Source organism: Calonectris borealis, chromosome 2 (genome assembly GCF_964195595.1).
Source record: "Calonectris borealis chromosome 2, bCalBor7.hap1.2, whole genome shotgun sequence".
NCBI classification, from domain to species: Eukaryota; Metazoa; Chordata; class Aves; order Procellariiformes; family Procellariidae; genus Calonectris; species Calonectris borealis.
In genome coordinates this window covers 5121350-5139082 of record NC_134313.1, presented here as the reverse complement: position 1 = coordinate 5139082, position 17733 = coordinate 5121350, and the positions used below count along the sequence as shown (strand labels likewise).

The following is a 17733-nucleotide window of genomic DNA, read 5'->3' as shown; positions in this document are numbered from 1 at the left end:
TCAGGAAATTATTTTGGAGCTCATCAGCCACTTCTGCATCATGGAAAACACAACTCTCCTATGTTTAAAGCCAGTATGAAGAAAGTCACTTGCTGATAAAGCAAAAAGGAACATGATTTTCTTGTTTCTAGAAGAACCCCTGGCAGAACTAAAAAGTCGACAAAACCCAGGCATTTTTAGGCTGAAACAAGCATATCACACAGATTAGTTAAACTGGAATGCTAAGTCCATATAAGCACTGCACTAGAATTGTCTTCTCACAAATCAACTTCATCATGTATCAATACATATTAAAGAAATTAAAAGGCATTTACCTAAGACACAAATATGTGTGTGTACAATAAAGCATAGAAGACATTTAAGACATTAGTACAAGCATGTTAATTCTATATTCTGCTTTCAGTTGAAGTATTGGACAGCAGGGAGGATTATGTTTTCATCTTTTTAGAAACTTAAAAAGAAAATATAATCAGAATTACTGTTTCCTGGTTCCTCATTGTCTGGTTTAACCCCAGCCAGCAAAAATAAACTCCACGCAGCCGCTCGATCACCCCCCCCTCCGGTGGGATGAGGGAGAGAATCGGGAGGGCACAAGTAGGAAAGCTCCCGGGTTGAGATAAAAACAGTTTAATAATTGAAATAAAACGAAGAAGAACAGTAATAACAACGAGAACAACAACAACAACAGAATACACAAAGCAGGTGATGTACAATGCAACTGCTCACCGACCACGTGTCACGAACGGGGGCGAGGCACCTTCCCCCCCCCCCCCCCCCCCCCCCGGTTTTTATACTGAGCATGATGTCACATGGTACAGAATACCCCATTGGCCAGCTGGGCCCACCACCCCGGCTGTGCTCCCCCCTCCCGGTGCAAGCACCACCCAACAACAGCCAAAGCATCAATGGGCCATCAACGCTCCTTTCACACCAAACCCAAAACACAGCACACCCCCAAGCTACTGGGAAGAAAGTTAGCTCTGTCCCAGCCGGAACCAGGACACTCATCTGCAAACGTGTGTTCATAAGGGCAGAAGAGTGCCATGCTTTGGACCAGCTCCAGTTACACCCTAATTTTAGGGGATGTTGCTCAAGAATTATGGTGTGCCCCCCTAAGATCAGGATATTTTTGAATGTGGCAGAGACACAACAAAAAGGACAGTAGTCCATTGCAATAGTTTTCCTTGGTAGAAGCCTTTGGGGTTCGAGAACATTATCAGCACATCATATTGTTGTTCCTTTGACACAATAAAATGCATCAGGTAAAAAAAAATTCCTATTTCAAAACAAAACTCCAGAGCTTTCATGGTGTAGTTCTTGAGCTCTGCCATTTCAGCTGACTTCACAAGCCCTCTCACCCTACGCCTCGTTCCTACCTTGTTCCATCTCTATCATGACAATACTCCATAAAATGGCTCCTTTAATCTAGATTGAAACTAATCCTCCATATAGTAGTATAAAGTACTGCTTAAAACTATGACATGAAACCATATCTGGTTCACAAACTTATCACCATAAGCAACACAAACTGTTTGGTAAGCACTAACAATATTTCAGTACATGAACATAGACATTGTACCATCCAGACACTGGAAAAGACCCACCTAACACATAACTTCATGTTTGAATTTTCACAGATGCATGGATGCTTAAAGTTAGGGGATACTATAACCATTCTAGTCCAGACTCCTGTAACAGATACCCCTATGAAGTTTTACTTTGAGCTTGCCAGTCTAAAAGCAGATTGAAATTATTTAAGTGAACAAAATGAAGATTTAGGTGCTTAATTTACAGAAACTTTTACTATTATTCAGTTTTACTAATCAATAAGACATACTCAAATCAAGAAAATAACCTAACAATATGAGTGGAAAAAACATTCCATGGTTTTAGTGAAACTGCCCACTTATTTGCGCTTGCAAAAATAAAGAAATTCAGCAACTTAATAAAGTGTGAAACAACTATAAGAAGCCAGCTGAACAACAGTAAATTTTATCTGAGTTAAGACGACAACTGCAGAATTACCTTGTCTTTGGAAAATATTCCTCACCACTTCTCAAGGAGAAAGATGCCATGGGTTCACGCCCTTTCTGGTTTATATATGCAACCTTAAATTTTACCAATTTCTGCTTCTGCAGTAATATGTTATCCGCATAAACAAAGCCAGAATTTCCCAAATTGATGCCAGCAAAAGAAAGTGTAGTAGAACTGAACATACTTGCTGATAGAAAAAATTTAGAGTTGGTTTGTCCTCAGTGAACTGGTTTAGAAATCCTTTTGGCAAATATCGAATTCTCAATTCATATCTGAAAAGCAAGAAAGAGAACTGGTGAGACAGAAATAGTAATTGAGATTTCCTCAGAAATAAAAGACGTCTTCAAACATTCTTAAAAATAAGGATAAAATCAAAACAAACTCAGAAAACTAAGGGAAAACTTCCTCTTTTGACTACTCAGAGAACTAAAATGGTATGCAGTACCTGACATTTCATAAAGATGTTTACCAAGGACCTTTGTAATAGAAGCAAACATAAAACCCCTGCTGCCTTCTCAAAGCTTCAGTGAGGACTTAAGCATTAAGACTTGCAGCAGATAAGCTATCAGGTCCAGATCCATAGGAAAGAAGGCCCCAATTAGGTGACGACAGCAGATGAGCTGCCATCACCACTGACATGACCCCCTGGCAACAGCTTTTATCTTTGGTTATCACAAGCATGGTACTTAAAACACAGATCCCACTGCTCCAACAAGTAAGAGTGGCAACCTTACTCACCAGGGAGCCACATGCTACAGACAAAACCAGGGCTTACTCAAGGAACATGACTCTGCTCCTTCTCTGATCAAGTGCTGCAATATTCACCTCTGAATTGTTCCAAAGGTTTTGAAGGGATTTCTCTGTAAAAAGGTCTCCTACTTCCTTCTTCATCATCAAGATGCATGCAAAAACCAAATGAACCAGTTTTCAATGTGACAGTCATATTTTTCAAGTTAATAGTACTCCACGGAGTGAGGGAAATTCAGAATTAGCCTTGATCATATATGACCTATACCAAATTTGTATCCCTTCTCAAACCTAAGCTTCTGCTTCCAATCCCTAAATTTAGTATTACTGCTTGCCCTGCGGTAGCTGCCCATGATGTTTGACACATACTGCATGCTTCCGCCTCTAACACTTTCCTGCAATGAAATTCTGATAATAAATGGCCTCATCCCTTTGGGTGTGCCAATACAGAATATCCTAAGTATAAAACTCTTTACAGCCCTTCCCCAAAGTAAGTATATTTAACAATCTACTCATGATGGTCAGAGCAAATATTGCAACATTTCAACCTGTTGGTTTCAGCAGGCCAAGAACTTCTTTTCAGCAAGTGATTTGGCTGCCTGTAATCAAGATTTATGCAGGTATTTGATAAAAAGTTACTAGGAGTTACTGCTGCTTAGGATTCCACTGCGAACAGAAGTTGCGGTATTCTTCTTTGAAATAATTGAAAATACATTGTCCCGTTAGAAATCATTAAAACAAGGAAAACATTTAGAAACTATAAACACATGCATACACACTATATACAAACTAGGAATACGTAAAATGAAGTTTTTTCACAGTATGGCACGTTTGTTTCATAAAGGAAAATGCATGCTCAGTCTTCTTGCACAAAAAACATGTTCTTAAACTAAAAAGAGTCTTCAGACAGTAGGGTATGCAAAATAGGTGGAGGACACCTGAAAGAGTGTAGATTTAGACTGGAAATAAGGAAGAAATTTTTTACAATGAGGGTGGTGAGACACTGGAAATGGTTGCCCCAGAAGTTGTCGATGCCCCATCCCTGGAAGTGTTCAAGGCCAGGTTGAATGGGGCTTTGAGTAACCTAATCTAGTGAAAGATGACCTTGCGCATGGCAGGGAGGTTGGACTAGATGATCCTTAAAGGTCCTTCCCAACCCAAACCATTCTCTGATACAACACCACAGACACGTATAAACAAAAAAAAGATTCAAAGTCACAGTTAAGACAAACTCTCAAAACTTACTCTAATTGAGAAGGCACACAGAACCACCTTCTATTGCTGATCAGCATTTACATTTCATGATACATAGCAGATATCTAATTATTAATCTAATTTTAGATATAAGCCAAATCGTACCTGCAGGTGTTTAAGTGCTAGGGAGAGAAAGCACATGAGCACACTGACCAGAAGCAGAAATGCAAAGCCTCCCCTATCGCCTGCTTCTGCCGTATCCCCTCAAATCTATCACTGAACACCACTACAAAGACCGATACGGAATAAAACAAATCTGTGTAAAAAAAATTGCTTGTTTACATTTTTTGGGACTCTATAACCCAGTGCATTTTAGTTGTTTTTCTGCATTTTAAGATTAAAACCAACACTGTTCTCTGAAAACTGTCCTTATAAATTTCTCGTCATTTCCCAGGTGCACTTTCTCCTGCTATTCTCTCCTCATCCTTTATCCATTTCTATCTGAATTCCTCTCCATGGCAGCAAGTTTCCACATCACCTTCCAAGCCTTGCTGCATGAAACAGTAAGCAGGAAAAAAAAGAGTATTCAGAAGTGGAGATCCAACCTTTGAGCAAAGAAAAGTTGACTGACCCGATACTTCAAAGTGACTGGGTAACTGGTTATTCATATTGCAGCACCTCCCGGTTAATTAAAACACAATTTCATCCTTTCCCATTGGAGCTGCACTTTGTCAAATCACTGAATGTTAATACAAAATATGGCACTTCTTTATTATTGTTTTGATTAATCTTTGTGGGGGACTGGCAAATTCATAGCATAGGTTCACATGAAACTCAAGTGCATTAGCATGGCACAAGAGAATTTATAAATCAGTAAAGTCAACTAAGGAAAATTCAGGATCTTGCAAACTAACACAGGCCACTTTCCTGGGCTGTAGCTGGGCACACAGCTATGGCTTTACCTGAACGGACTGCCACATACTTGGTTTGTGTACAAGACAGAATACCAGCACACAGTGCTTCTGGGGGACAGTTAATGGACAAGGTATTTTCAAATATTTCAAAGCAAAGAATAAGTTAGAAAGTGTACCTGCCCTAAGAAGTTGTATTGGGTGTGCCCAGGCTCTGGCAGCGGGGGCCTCTGTGAGCAGAGGCCGGGGCTGCCCCGTGCCGGACACAGCCGGTCCCAGCCGGTCCCGGCCGGCTCCAGCGGCCCCACCGCAGGGCACAGCTGAGCCCCTCAGCCAAGCCGGGGCGCCGGGGGGAAAACAGGTTTCCGAAAGGGCCACGGGCGGCACAGGCAGAGGAGGAGGAAGCCCAGGAGGGAGCAGCGGCAGAGGGAGCCCGAGGCCGGAGGAGGAGGAGGGCAGGAGGGGCTGCAGGCCCGGGGCAGGGATCCCCGGCAGCCCTGGAGAGAGCCCGCGGGAGCAGAGACCCGCCCTGCGGCCCGGGGAGGGCCCCAGGCCGCAGCAGGGGGATATTTCCTGCGGGAGCTGCGGCCGTGGGGAGCCCCGGCGGGAGCAGGTTGTCCCTGAAGGGCTGCAGCCCGGGGAAGGGCCCGCGCTGGAGCAGGGAGACGGGGGAGGAGGGAGGAGCGGCCGAAAGGGGCTGGGGGGGACCGACCGCAACCCCCATCCCCACCCCCTGCGCCCCTCTACGGGGAGAGGGGTCGGAAGTGGGGGACGAAGGTGAGCAGGGTAAAAGGGGATGGTAGGAAAGGATTTTAATGTTTGTCTTTGTTTCTCACTACCTGAATCTATTTTAATTGCCAATAAATTAAATTAATTTTCCGGAATTTGAGTCTGTTTTGCCTGTGACCATATTTGGTAAGTGATCTCCCTTTATTCTTGACGCACAATTTTTCTTATCTTATTTTCTCCCTCTGTCCTGTTGAGGACAGGGAGTGAGAGGGGCTGGGTGGGGGTCTGGCAGCCAGCCAACATCAACCCACCACAGGGGTATCAAATACCTGACCAAGGGGACCTTCTAAATCCTGGAAGGAAAGTGTTATGATTCAATGCATGTGTTTCAGACATCTTATTTAATAATAGATACTGAAGATGGGGTTGAATTTTCACACTATACAAATGAAAAGAATGCTTTATCTGGCCTTCCAATGTACTAATAACAAATATTGCCTAAATACTGGTAGCAACTCCACACCACCTCTTTTCTTATTTTTCAGTCATCCTACAAGCCAACAATCAGAGACCATTCAGGCCTGAGGAAATGCATGTGGAACTGATCTCAGACCTTCAGCAGCATACATATTGTCTCAGTCACCCTGATCTAGACCAGAATGTAGAACAACTTTACCCTCTGGGATTAAAAAAAATATAGGAAAAACAATCTTTCTCCTTTACAGGGACTTGTCTTCTTAACTGAGGAGCCATGAGAAGTACTGCTTTTTGCAACAGGATCTCATGAGAAAATCAGGTAAGGCAAAACAACTTGGCTGGGACAGTCACTGGGAGTGACCTTCATTACCTATTTATAACCTAATCTCTGACTACGCCTATGGGAATGAAGAAGCTGATTTCCAAAGGCCAACTCAAGGATGGGCTTGATTTTCAATATCCTCTAGATCTACTGTCTTTGAAATGCAGCCAGCATGAGGATGACCAGTCCCTTTCTCACAAACCAGGTCTGCTTTTTGAGCAAGTATCCCAGCTGATGATCATTTCCTTTATGTTTGATAAAACCAGAGACTACTATTCTACTTGCTGCTCTGCATCTATACTGTGGTATAGATGCTTCCATGCACACACTGACACACACTACAGGCCTCCGCTCAGACCTGCAGAAAGGTGGGCATCAATACAGTTAACAAGCTGTATGGTGAAGTGACCTGTCCACAACATAGCATACACTAGTGAGCAGTTCTAGGAGCTTCTCTTTGAGTAACAAGCACTACCTGGGCAGTTGGTGGAGCTAAAAAAGAAAGGATGATCCAACGCTTAATATTTTGTGGCACTGAAAGAAATAATCTCACCAGTCCCAACCATGTAGGTTGCTTCCACCAAGTTCTAATTCAGTTCACATCAGCAAAAAAGTAACCAGAAAAGAGAAGATGGGAACAAAAAGGGCAGACAAAGGAGGAGCCTTGTGTGAGTTTAATGAACTCAATCAGGTCACTGAAAGATTAGACAAGCATTAAGGCATATAGAAGAAAAGGGAAAGGACTGGATAACTGGAAGCGAGAGAGGGGAGAATACAGACTGTGGAGAGAAGAGATACAGAGCTTTTAGATCAACTTAGTCAACTCATTAAATCATTCCGCAGGTGGTCTGGCCTTTGTATCAGTGCCAAGGCATTTGTATTGCAGCTATCAAAACTTACAGTACAGGATTGCTAAGCATTGGGGCATCTTCTACCTGTTAGAGCCAAAACATGAATGTTGCCTGGTTACAAGGACCTGCTTTACCTACAAACCTTAAGTATAGAACCGGCAGATGTCTACCCTGCGGGGAACAATTTGTTACTCAAATGTCTTGATTCTCCCCTTGCGGGATAAAAAAGACCAGCAAACGGAACAGTGCTTTGGCACATAGCATTTTTAGAGACAGAAAGGATAGCTGCTGTGATTGCTGTTGAAGACTCGGTATTACCAAAAATGACCAGGGTCTATGTTATGATTTAAGAGTCCTACATCCTGCTAACCCTAGTTCACTTAGCTGTACAGGGTAAAGATGAAGGTTAAGGAAGGAAGGCTTTTTAATCTTTCATCCTCATGCCCTTGGAAACATCCAATCATTAAAATAATAATACTACAAGTGAAGATTAATTTCTTCATTAAAAATGGAGTTTAATGCGTGCCCAGGTCTGCCTTGCTAGCATAAACACTAAGAGGAAACCTGAAGCAAACAAATCCACTCCAGTCTTTATTGCTTTCCTGTAAAAAAGCCCTGGGATTTTGTTTGTTTGTATTTCACTTGTCATCTGGGATCATATCCCATGCACAGGTACAGGCCTTCATACAAGCAAATGCCTAAGGAAGAATTAACAATTTATGCTACTGTAAGATAAACCTAACTCCAGCAGCAGTCCTACTGTAATTCAGTAATGAACAAAGATCTCAGACTGCATTTGGAAGACTACAGTTATTCTAAAGCAATTGCATGGAATTACACTCAAATTATACAATGCTTCTATAGTGCTAAATGTTGCATAACTCAAAGAAATAAGACCGTTATTACTGAATGTGACATAAAACAACAGCAGACTCCAGAATACTTATTTCCTGAACAGACTACCACAAACAAACAAGCAAGCAGTTCCAATAATTGTAACTCTGATCGTTTTTGGCACCATGATTTAGACACATTTGGAATTTTCTGATACTGGATGGAATTATTTTCATTGCCAGCGTATAAAATAAAACTGAAAAAGGATATTTGGTTTGATACCATTAACTAGCACAAACATTCCTGAAGTAAACATACAGTGAAGATGCAGACACAGTCAGTAAAAGGCTTCTATCTGACATTTAGTGCCAATCTTTCTTCTTTGTAGGAAAAAACTAAGTATTAGGTCTTTACTGATTTTTCTTTAAAAAAACCCGAACAAACGAAAAAAACACCACCACAAGGTAGTTCAAACCTTTGCTATCTCGTGCAAAATACAAACCTTTTATAGCAAGAAGACGGTCAAAGTAGTATGTAAAAGCAAACATAAGGGTGGGGGAAAAAAGACTTCCAGTAAGCAGTGATTTCCTGTTCATCTTTTGTGACATAACTGAGGTTATCCACTGGCAGTTTGGCAAAGCTAAATTGTGTGTGCTCCCACAACTGAACTGTTTGCCATAGAAAGAGGGAAGAAAATTTGAAGTGACCTTGTTGCCCTGAAGTCCACTATTATTTATTCTTCCTTAGCTCTAATTACAGCTATGTCATCTGAAGCAGTCATATCCCTATTTCTCCCCTTCACTAGCCCATCCTCTGAAGGATTATAAACAGCACAGCACCAAATAAAAGCTGCATATACAGGAGACGGATTTTATTCTAGTAACTTTTGTATAAAACCTACTGACAATCAGTGTAACTTCTATTATCTGGATTAGTCCAGGAGAATGTCTGAGATCTAATTTCTGAACACTGAATATACAGCCCTTTTAATTTAGATGATTTAAAAAAACCAAAACCACACAAGAGTCAGTTACTGGTTTATTAACACTATAGGAAGCTTTTAATTTAAGAACCATTCCAAGATTTGTCTCCCTTTACTGATCTAACTATTTTTACAAGTACTGTCATATGATCTTAAACACTCTGTGTTATGGTATTACAAATATGACAGCAGCATTTTGATTATGCACAGCAAATCTCCGTGGGTTTAAAAGGTACATCAGGCTGCATGTATTCCATAAAACATTACATGGCACTCTGGAAAGGTATTGAATAATTTACATCTTGCCATAGCTCTTTCATGAGTATTTTATATAATTCCTTTTCACAACCTTCAAAACAATCATCTAACTTTGCTTTTAAAACTGATTGACTTTGTTCTGCAACATGTACAGCGTGAGTTGCACCGCCTAATAAAATTGGAAGTGACACTTGTACACCACGTAACAAATTTCCATACCATAAATTATTCACATCTTATACGCAGTATCTATCACGGAAAGGATTCAGGAATCCCCTACCTCCTAAGCTGTGATTTCACAGTATTATCAATGAAAAATTTCTTGTAAGGCATGGAAGGAAAAATATTGATGCGCATCCCAGAAACAATAAAATGTAACATGTACAGAAGAGAATGTGCAACATTTCTGAAACCTAAACTTTAAACATACCTAATTTGTTTGAATTTGTTGCATTTGTTAAAAGCAGGCCCCTAAAGAGAATTTATAAACTGAAGAATTGCCAACTGTGACATTTGCTAGTATGTAACAACTCCATTTGCAAGAAATTAAGTATAGACTATTTACAATAATTCTGCAGAAGATATGTTTAAGTCTTTAAAATACTAGCAACTTTTGCACAAATTGTGGTTATGAAGATAAACCACAGAAAAACATGCACAAAACCCCTGCAGTGAACTAGTAACCATAGTAATCTACTTTTTGGTGTTCCCCCATATGTTTAGTACTATACTTGGTTTAATGGTATTTTAAAACTCTGAGCTCCCCATCTTCTAATAGACCATTGTGTCCTTCTGCAAATAAATTTTAGTTTCCTCTTGTCTTTCTACCAGGAAAGTGGACAATCTTTCCCTTCTTCCTCTCCAGCCTACATCCTTCTCCTGAGCGTGCACCATCAGCTTACTCTGCTAAAAAGCTGAAGAAAACTCAACCTTCAACAGCGTAGAGGTCGTTCCGCTTTTTTTAACCAACCAACTGGTATCATGAAAATATCTCAGCAAATGTATGTAGGCTATGGGAAAAAAAACCCCCAAGTTCTGCAGTTACCTTTCTATTGTTCATTGCTGCTGGAATAACCGAAGATCCCAGTCAGAAGAAAGGCAGATGTCACTCATCACTCTGGGCCTCAATTCATTATCCAATAGTTTTACAACTGAAAAGTTTTACAACTGCAGAGGGATAAACTGATCTATTCACTGCATTTCAGCCTTTTCAAATTACATTTCTCCTGCTTAGTCTATATCTAAACACTACCAGTACTTAACAATATTTTCTTGTTTTCATTTAAATAACAAGATTTATCCTTTTAAACTTTCAGTGGTGTTCCTATACCACAAATAGGAATAGGATTCCTGCCCTAAAACAGGAAGGATGACAAAACCCGAGACGGGGCTCGTTCACCAGATATATCACAAGTTTTGCAGGTTTTTTGAGGACAAATGACTAGGAGATTTCTGCTCCTACTTTATGCTTCCTCTAAATCCCAGATTACACTTATCTGTTCTCCTCAGTTTGCAGGAAACCCCTTAAAACAACAAAAAGTGTTCTTCACTGCTTACAGCTCTTTGATGTGAGAAGTTGTGGGTTTTTTTCCCTGTTCCATCACCTCTATTCCACCACAAGAGGATCTTCCTTAATAAAGCAAATTAGAGTTGTTTTTTATGACAAGGCAAAAAGACTTATATGACTCGATTTTGACACTGAACAGATTTATACTCTTACTTCCATTCTTCTGGAGGGTGGGCTAGTTCAAATTTCTCTCTCACATTGGACACCCCCATGTCCAGGTGTAGCCAGTGAACCTCCTCAGACTGCAGATGACTGAGCCGTAACCCATAGCAGGCCACATTTTTCACTTTGTGACTGTCCACAATCTTCTGAATTATGCCCTAAAACAGAGAAACATACACTCCTTACAAGCCGTAAAAAGCAATATATATTTTCTAAAATTTCTACAGTAAGGCTTTAAAATGTAACAATGTCATACCCTATACAACATACCAAGCAATAAATCAGGTATCACCTTTATTAAGAATACTAAACATGTTCACTTGTAAGCTGTTTCAAACAAACATTTACAATTTCTGAAGTTTTACCAGCATGGCTTCACAAAACATCAGTAAATAGTTTCCATGCATCGTATCAGAATTAAGCTACTATTTCCGCTATATAAAACAGAATAACATAAAAGCCAAAATATAAAAAGCCGATTCGTGGATAAAAAGATGGATTTGTTCAAAAAAACACCACCAGTCTTTAAAAGTCACTCTTCATCTACAGTTGGAAAATCGTCTTAAGACTTTCATCCTATTTAGTGTCCCAAAAGCCAGGATTTGGTAGGTCACGTCACAGCCCCTTGGTTTCCTCCCCCTCTTACCCCAAACATTTTCTCCTGAGATTCAGCACAGATCCCTTATAAAACGAGGCAAGAGACAATTATTTGGTAAGATCCTCAAACAAAACAAATGTTTCTCCTGAGGTAAATTTCATAGTTAGAGGACCTCTTACCCAAGAAATGAACCTTTCAAAAAAATTTTAACAGACTGCCATTTCCCTTCCATGTTAGACCTTAGAAAGGTCTAACAGTCACTAAAATTCAAATGTGTTAGTAGATTGTGGATTAGCAACCTTTCAGGTGCAGCATGCCAGGCTGTCCTGCTCTTATCCAGATTAGAAAGTCAGCAGGAGATCAGAGTTGCTGCCTCACAACTCAGTAGAAGGTAAAGCTTGTCTGTGTGCAAGGCGGCAGACCCCTGCCAGCACAGAGTTTAGAGCTCAGCAGGAGCACGGGCTATCACTGTTCCCAGACACTTCTTTCAGGAATTCATAGTCCTTTGCTTCTGACCCCGCAATGGTCTGAAAATGCTCATGTGTGAGTGTGTGTGTACACACATATATACACATACATATACACACATATATACACACACAGATGCGCAAGCTCCTGATTCTTACTCAGAATTTCAGAAAACATCAACACATAGCCAGTGATAAGTTCTATATGGGCTACTGGAGTGAGCTAGGCAAAAGTTGTTTTTTTTTCAGGATGACATGGTTTCCCAAAATTTATTATTTTATATCCCGAAGAAATTGTTTAAGACCCTGATTCTGCAAACTAAGCAAGCAGAAAACTAACTGCAAAAAGAGAATTAAGCACTAATCTGAATAGAGGGGGAAGATGACACGTGTAGGAGTGGAATCACGTGCTTTTGGTGAGGTGATAGCGAGCTGTTAGATCAGCTCACACATCTCATCAAACTGCAAGCTTTAAATAATCTTCCAGAAGCAACACAGTGCATTGTGAAATGTTGAAAAAAAAAAAAAAAAAATCTTTCAGCCTACAAGCTACAAGAAGGAAACACAAGCCGTATTTAGTAAGTTTATGGAGTCTGAGTCAGAAGAGGTTCCATCAAGCCCAGCACCCTTTCTCCAACAGCAGCAGTATGAGCATCCTCATAAGTATCATTTGCTTCAGTACCGGTACTACCTCCCAACACCCTTTTCTTCTTCCATGCTCAGAAGCTGGACATCCACTGCTAAGTGGATCACAAACCTTACACTTGAAGGAAGATGGACACAAACAGCAAAGCATGCAAGATGCTTGCACAGGACTGTATCATGTGGGAGGGAGACTTTAAAACACTCTGGCAAATCAAAGTTTTCAAGCAGCACTACCAGCTGGCAGCACCACACAGACTAACCAGGAACAGCTGAATCCTGGCAGCCAGAAGGTGCCCAAGTTGCTGGGACAAATGTCTGATTTAAACGAAAGTAACCTCCCTGCAGGTACATTGGTAAAACAACTGAAGGAAGAACCACAGTGGCCACAGATGGATGCCGGGGGAAGAGGCGACACCAGGCAAGCACATACGACACTCTCAGTGCTCTCCCAGCCTCTGGCTATTTTTATCTGAGTGGATTTCCTGAGCCAAGCATTGTTTCCGTCATTCATCAACCTTCAATGAAACTCTTCCAGTTACTCATCCTGTCTCCTCATAAAGCAGTTAACTTTTTGCAACCTTTCCCAGCAAGTTCCAAAGGTCTATTATCAGGTCAATGAACGGTTTTAAACCTGAATTAAATGTATTGAGCACAGTGTATAAAAATTGGTTAAGTTTGTTTCTTGCCTGCATTTAAGGGTCTTTGTATCAAATACTGCAAAGGAGAACAGTTGACTGTATCCCAGGAAACACGTAACAACCACCAAGTACTCTTAGAAGTGACAGAGGCACATTTAACCTCGTCTTCACCCAAAGGACAATCTCTGCTTAGTTAGTAAAGCCTAACATTTTGGCAGGAATGCTCTCCTCTAAAGGGAACACTGCCAGCTTTTCTATATGCATGCAAACAGAAGAGATTCATTCATTTTCATCTCTTTCTGCACCCTGCATAGAGTACATAACATGCAGTGCTTGTTTTTGGAAATTCACACCTTCCCCTGTCTCTGATGCTGTCAGTTGATAATGAAAATGGGGGTACATGTTCTTAAACGATAGTTATGCCTGCTGTGATAAGAAATGGCTTTGGAAAGAAAAAAAATTAAGGCAAAATTATCTATGACCATGAGCCACCAAGAATACTGATTCACAAGACTCAGCTGAAACCATTAGTATTTACTCAGGAAAGAATCAAGCCAGATATCTCAGAACCTCTCTAATTTTCAGGTTGGGATTTCAAAAGGACTTAAGAAGTCAGATGTCTTAACTCCCATCAAAAGCGAGTGAGATTTTTAAGCCTCTATCCTTTTTATATCATCAATCAATCTTAAACCTATCACAGAACCAAAAGTAAATAATAGTAAAAAAGTAAATGTATTTTCTAAATCATGTAAGAAGGGTACCCCATCCTTTCTAGCCAGGTAGTTGGTATCACCCCAAGAAAATAATTAGCAACAATTAGTACATACTGCAACTCAAGAAAAACGTAACTAAATGTAAACATTAAGAAGATAGCAGCATTGATGCAAAGGAGGTCAAGTGCAAATGCTTGAAAATACATTTTAAAAACTTATATATGCCCAGAAAGGAAGAAGTGATGGTTTATGCAAAACAAACACATTAAATGGCTTCTCTTCTTTTTTGTTCAGGAATGCCACAGAGCTCATTCCAGATGCTAACAAACCACAGCCAGAATCAAAAAATGGAGAAATAAGGAAATGTGGTGATTAAGACACTCAAAATGGCTGGTCTGCAGGGGAAGCCTCTAAAGTAAATTTTTTACTTTTTTATTAATAAACCAGCGAAGTTGAATTTTAAAACATTTAGAGCCACACCTTCAATCAACATAAACCAGCACTACAACAGTGCGGTTCATTCAGCAACACGAACTCTCACCAAGGGAAGTGCAGCATATAAACAGTATAGTAAGTTCCCATGCAGCAGGACAGGGTTTGTTTTATCTGGCTGCTATTTCCAAACAGTACAAGATTAATCTCCAAACTTGCAGTGGCACCGCAGCCATAATCAGGTCAGTGTATTTAACTCCGATTGCATAGTAAACAACGCACAGAGTCTCCTTGCATTCTGGACAGCCTCCACAGACCAAGTAGAGATGCTTGGAGTGTCAAACAAAGCCACCGCCATCACTCCAGGATGGGTGACAGCTTCTCTGTCTTTCATAGTCGCAATGTGAGGAGCCTTGCCAGAAGCATGCCTGATGTTCTTCGTGGTAGTGATCAGAATACTTAATCAGAAGTTTCCAGACAAAGAATTTAACTGCTTAACCACTGCACAATAGCGACTAGAACACCCTGCTGAGATATGTCATGACAATCTTTTAACTGGAATCACAGCCTAAGACATCTGAGATCTCTCCAGACCTAACTACAACCAGCCTTTTAGCTCAGGAAGCTCCTCAGATGCATTCTTGAGTGGACAAAACAGGTAAGGAACACCACAGTTTCAACTTTGATTACAAACTTATGACCTCAAATTAATACTCGCAGGAGAGCTTGACTCCAGCAGAAGCCCACTCCAGAATGAGATTTCACTTTGGGTATACACAGGATACCTACATGAATATAAATTTCTATGAGGAGTTTTCATGTGTCTATTGTTAGTCTCATAAATACTCTACAACTGTATAGAAGTGGCACAATCATATGCCAGTTGAATGCTGTTTACTGTAATCACATTGAGTTTAATTAGGTTTCCAGAGCTAACATTTACATCCCAAACATAAAATAGGCTAGTGCAGCTGAGCAAAAGAGAATGGGAAGCCCTTAGAGGAATTTCCAATCAATAATAGGAAAGTGATAGGTCACCTTTCCCTCCCTTTAACCCAGAGGGAAGAAAAAAAAGCTTTTTCAATAGCTAGAAAACTGGGTAACACTCATTTTTACTCATTTGTCTAAAGAACCCGCAGATATTCAACACTGCTAATTTGAAAAATAGATTAATATTTGTCCTAAACTAGGAGAATGTATCCAAAAATAGAATTTACAGTACAGTATATTTAGGAGGCTGTTGAAAAATCAAGACAGACCAGAGAAAGGCCAAAAGGCACAGGATACCCTAGGCTCTCTCAGTATGTATCAATAATACTTTGTGCTTCTGTAAATGAGTGAAAATGAATTGCTTGATTGTAAATTAACAAAGCTGATGTGCTACTATGAATAAATCGATGTTGGAATAATATACTCCCAGTGTGACTACAAACCTAATTTCCCTATTTAGTAGGAAGGAGAGAGCATCTTGCACTAGAAAAAGTCTTTAAATAGCACCTCCGACATAGGGAGTTCATGTTTGTGAAGCACTTCAAATATGTCAAATGCTAGTTATATATCTAAGTATTATAACTTCTGAGGAGAGATTTATATCGGGAGCTTAAATGAAAAGCTGGACAAAAGTAAACTACAAAGCTCTGATGCAAATTAATTTACAATCTCTGTAAAGGAAAACACTAGAATGCCCTCAAAACATCCAAAATACAGGTTGTCCTCCAATGACACTATGTCTGACATTCAAAGAGCAAAGCCCGCATCCCTCTTTATCATTATAGTGCTACTTTCTCTCTCCCGCACTGATCCAGCAAACACATTTGTACATCACATGATAAACTAGACTGGGGAACTGATCCAGCTGAACAAGAACTCTGCTGCAGAAGCGCAGTAACAAGTATATATTGAAACTATAGCCTGAAAACACGTTATTCTGGTGCCTAGGATTTTGTCACCATGCAAGACAAGAGACACCATCAACTCAAGCAACACATCCACCTAAGTGGCTCAGCATCTCTCACACTTAAGACATACACAGATCAGTCATCCAAAGTACCTCCCCACATCCACACGTCATTCCTCAGGGAACCTCCGAGCACACGCCAACAGCATCGACAAACACAGAGCCAGTACAGCCGTGCTTTCCAGTCTCCTCATCTGAATCAGCACTCTTCTGATCCTACTGCACACTGGCATAGCTTCCTAAATAAATGTAACAGTATTTTAAATGCTGACAATAAGTTTAGTTTTCCAGAAGCTTAAGATATAGAACTCACTATCCCCTATCCTCAGTTTCACTTGCAAAGTCTAGGCGCTTCCTTGGATCCAGTCCTGTATGGCTTAACTCTAATCCAGGATGTGCTCTTGACTTGAGGGGGAGGTGCTGATCTCATCCCTCTGGTGATCAGCAATAGAACGTGAGGAAATGGAATGAAGCTGCGTCAGGGGAAGTTCAGACTGGACATTAGGAAAAGGTTCTTTACGAAGAGGGTGGTCGGTCATTGGAACAGGCTCCCCAGGGACGTGGTCACGGCACCAAGCCTGTCAGAGTTCCAGGAGCATCTGGACGATGCTCTTAGTCATATGGTTTAGTTTTAGGTAGTCCTGCAAGGAGCAGGGAGTTGCTCCTTATGATGATCCTTATGTGTCCCTTCCAACTTGAGATATTCTATAATTCTTTGACTTGAAGCCACCTATAGATCTAGGTGTTTTCAGAAAAATGTCAAAGGGCTATTTATATTGTTCTTAAAATGTTATTTTGCATGTGTGTCTCATCCAAGGATATCAAGAGTATTTTGCACAAGTAAAAAAGGCATTCTAAAGACCAAGGGTATTTTTGTCTGTTATAATTAGTCTGAATATCAGAGTACCGACTACCTTCTTTTTCATACTGCTTACATTTGCAGGTCCGTAGTTTTGAGTTCTTGGTGCATTTTTCAAGTTTGCAGAAGAGAGGCACATATTAACTAACAATACAACTATGCCTTGTCATCTATTACAATGCATGTAGACGTGCAGTGGAGAAAAGGAAGGGAAAAAAGGTAAATGGTACTTATTTTCTAGCTTACTAGATCAGGAATGATTTTATACATTTCTACACGTATCTAATTGATGTTAGAAATCAGTGCACTCTAGTCTGCTTCGATACATCAAAAAGTTCCACGGCCTCAAAGCACAT

The 17733-nt window shown here is 40.4% G+C and overlaps 1 protein-coding gene across 6 annotated transcripts in view; it reads right to left on the bottom strand.

Annotated features, from left to right (window-relative positions):
* Nucleotides 1-17733, bottom strand: part of PTK2 (protein tyrosine kinase 2) — a 229416-nt gene that overhangs the window by 116644 nt on the left and 95039 nt on the right. For all 6 annotated transcript variants that reach the window (XM_075141090.1, XM_075141088.1, XM_075141084.1 and 3 more), the window contains 2 exons: nucleotides 11060-11226; nucleotides 2219-2306 (listed from right to left, as the gene is read on the bottom strand). In XM_075141090.1, coding sequence (XP_074997191.1) covers nucleotides 2219-2306; nucleotides 11060-11226 — 255 coding nt within the window. The remainder of the gene's footprint in view (nucleotides 1-2218; nucleotides 2307-11059; nucleotides 11227-17733) is intronic.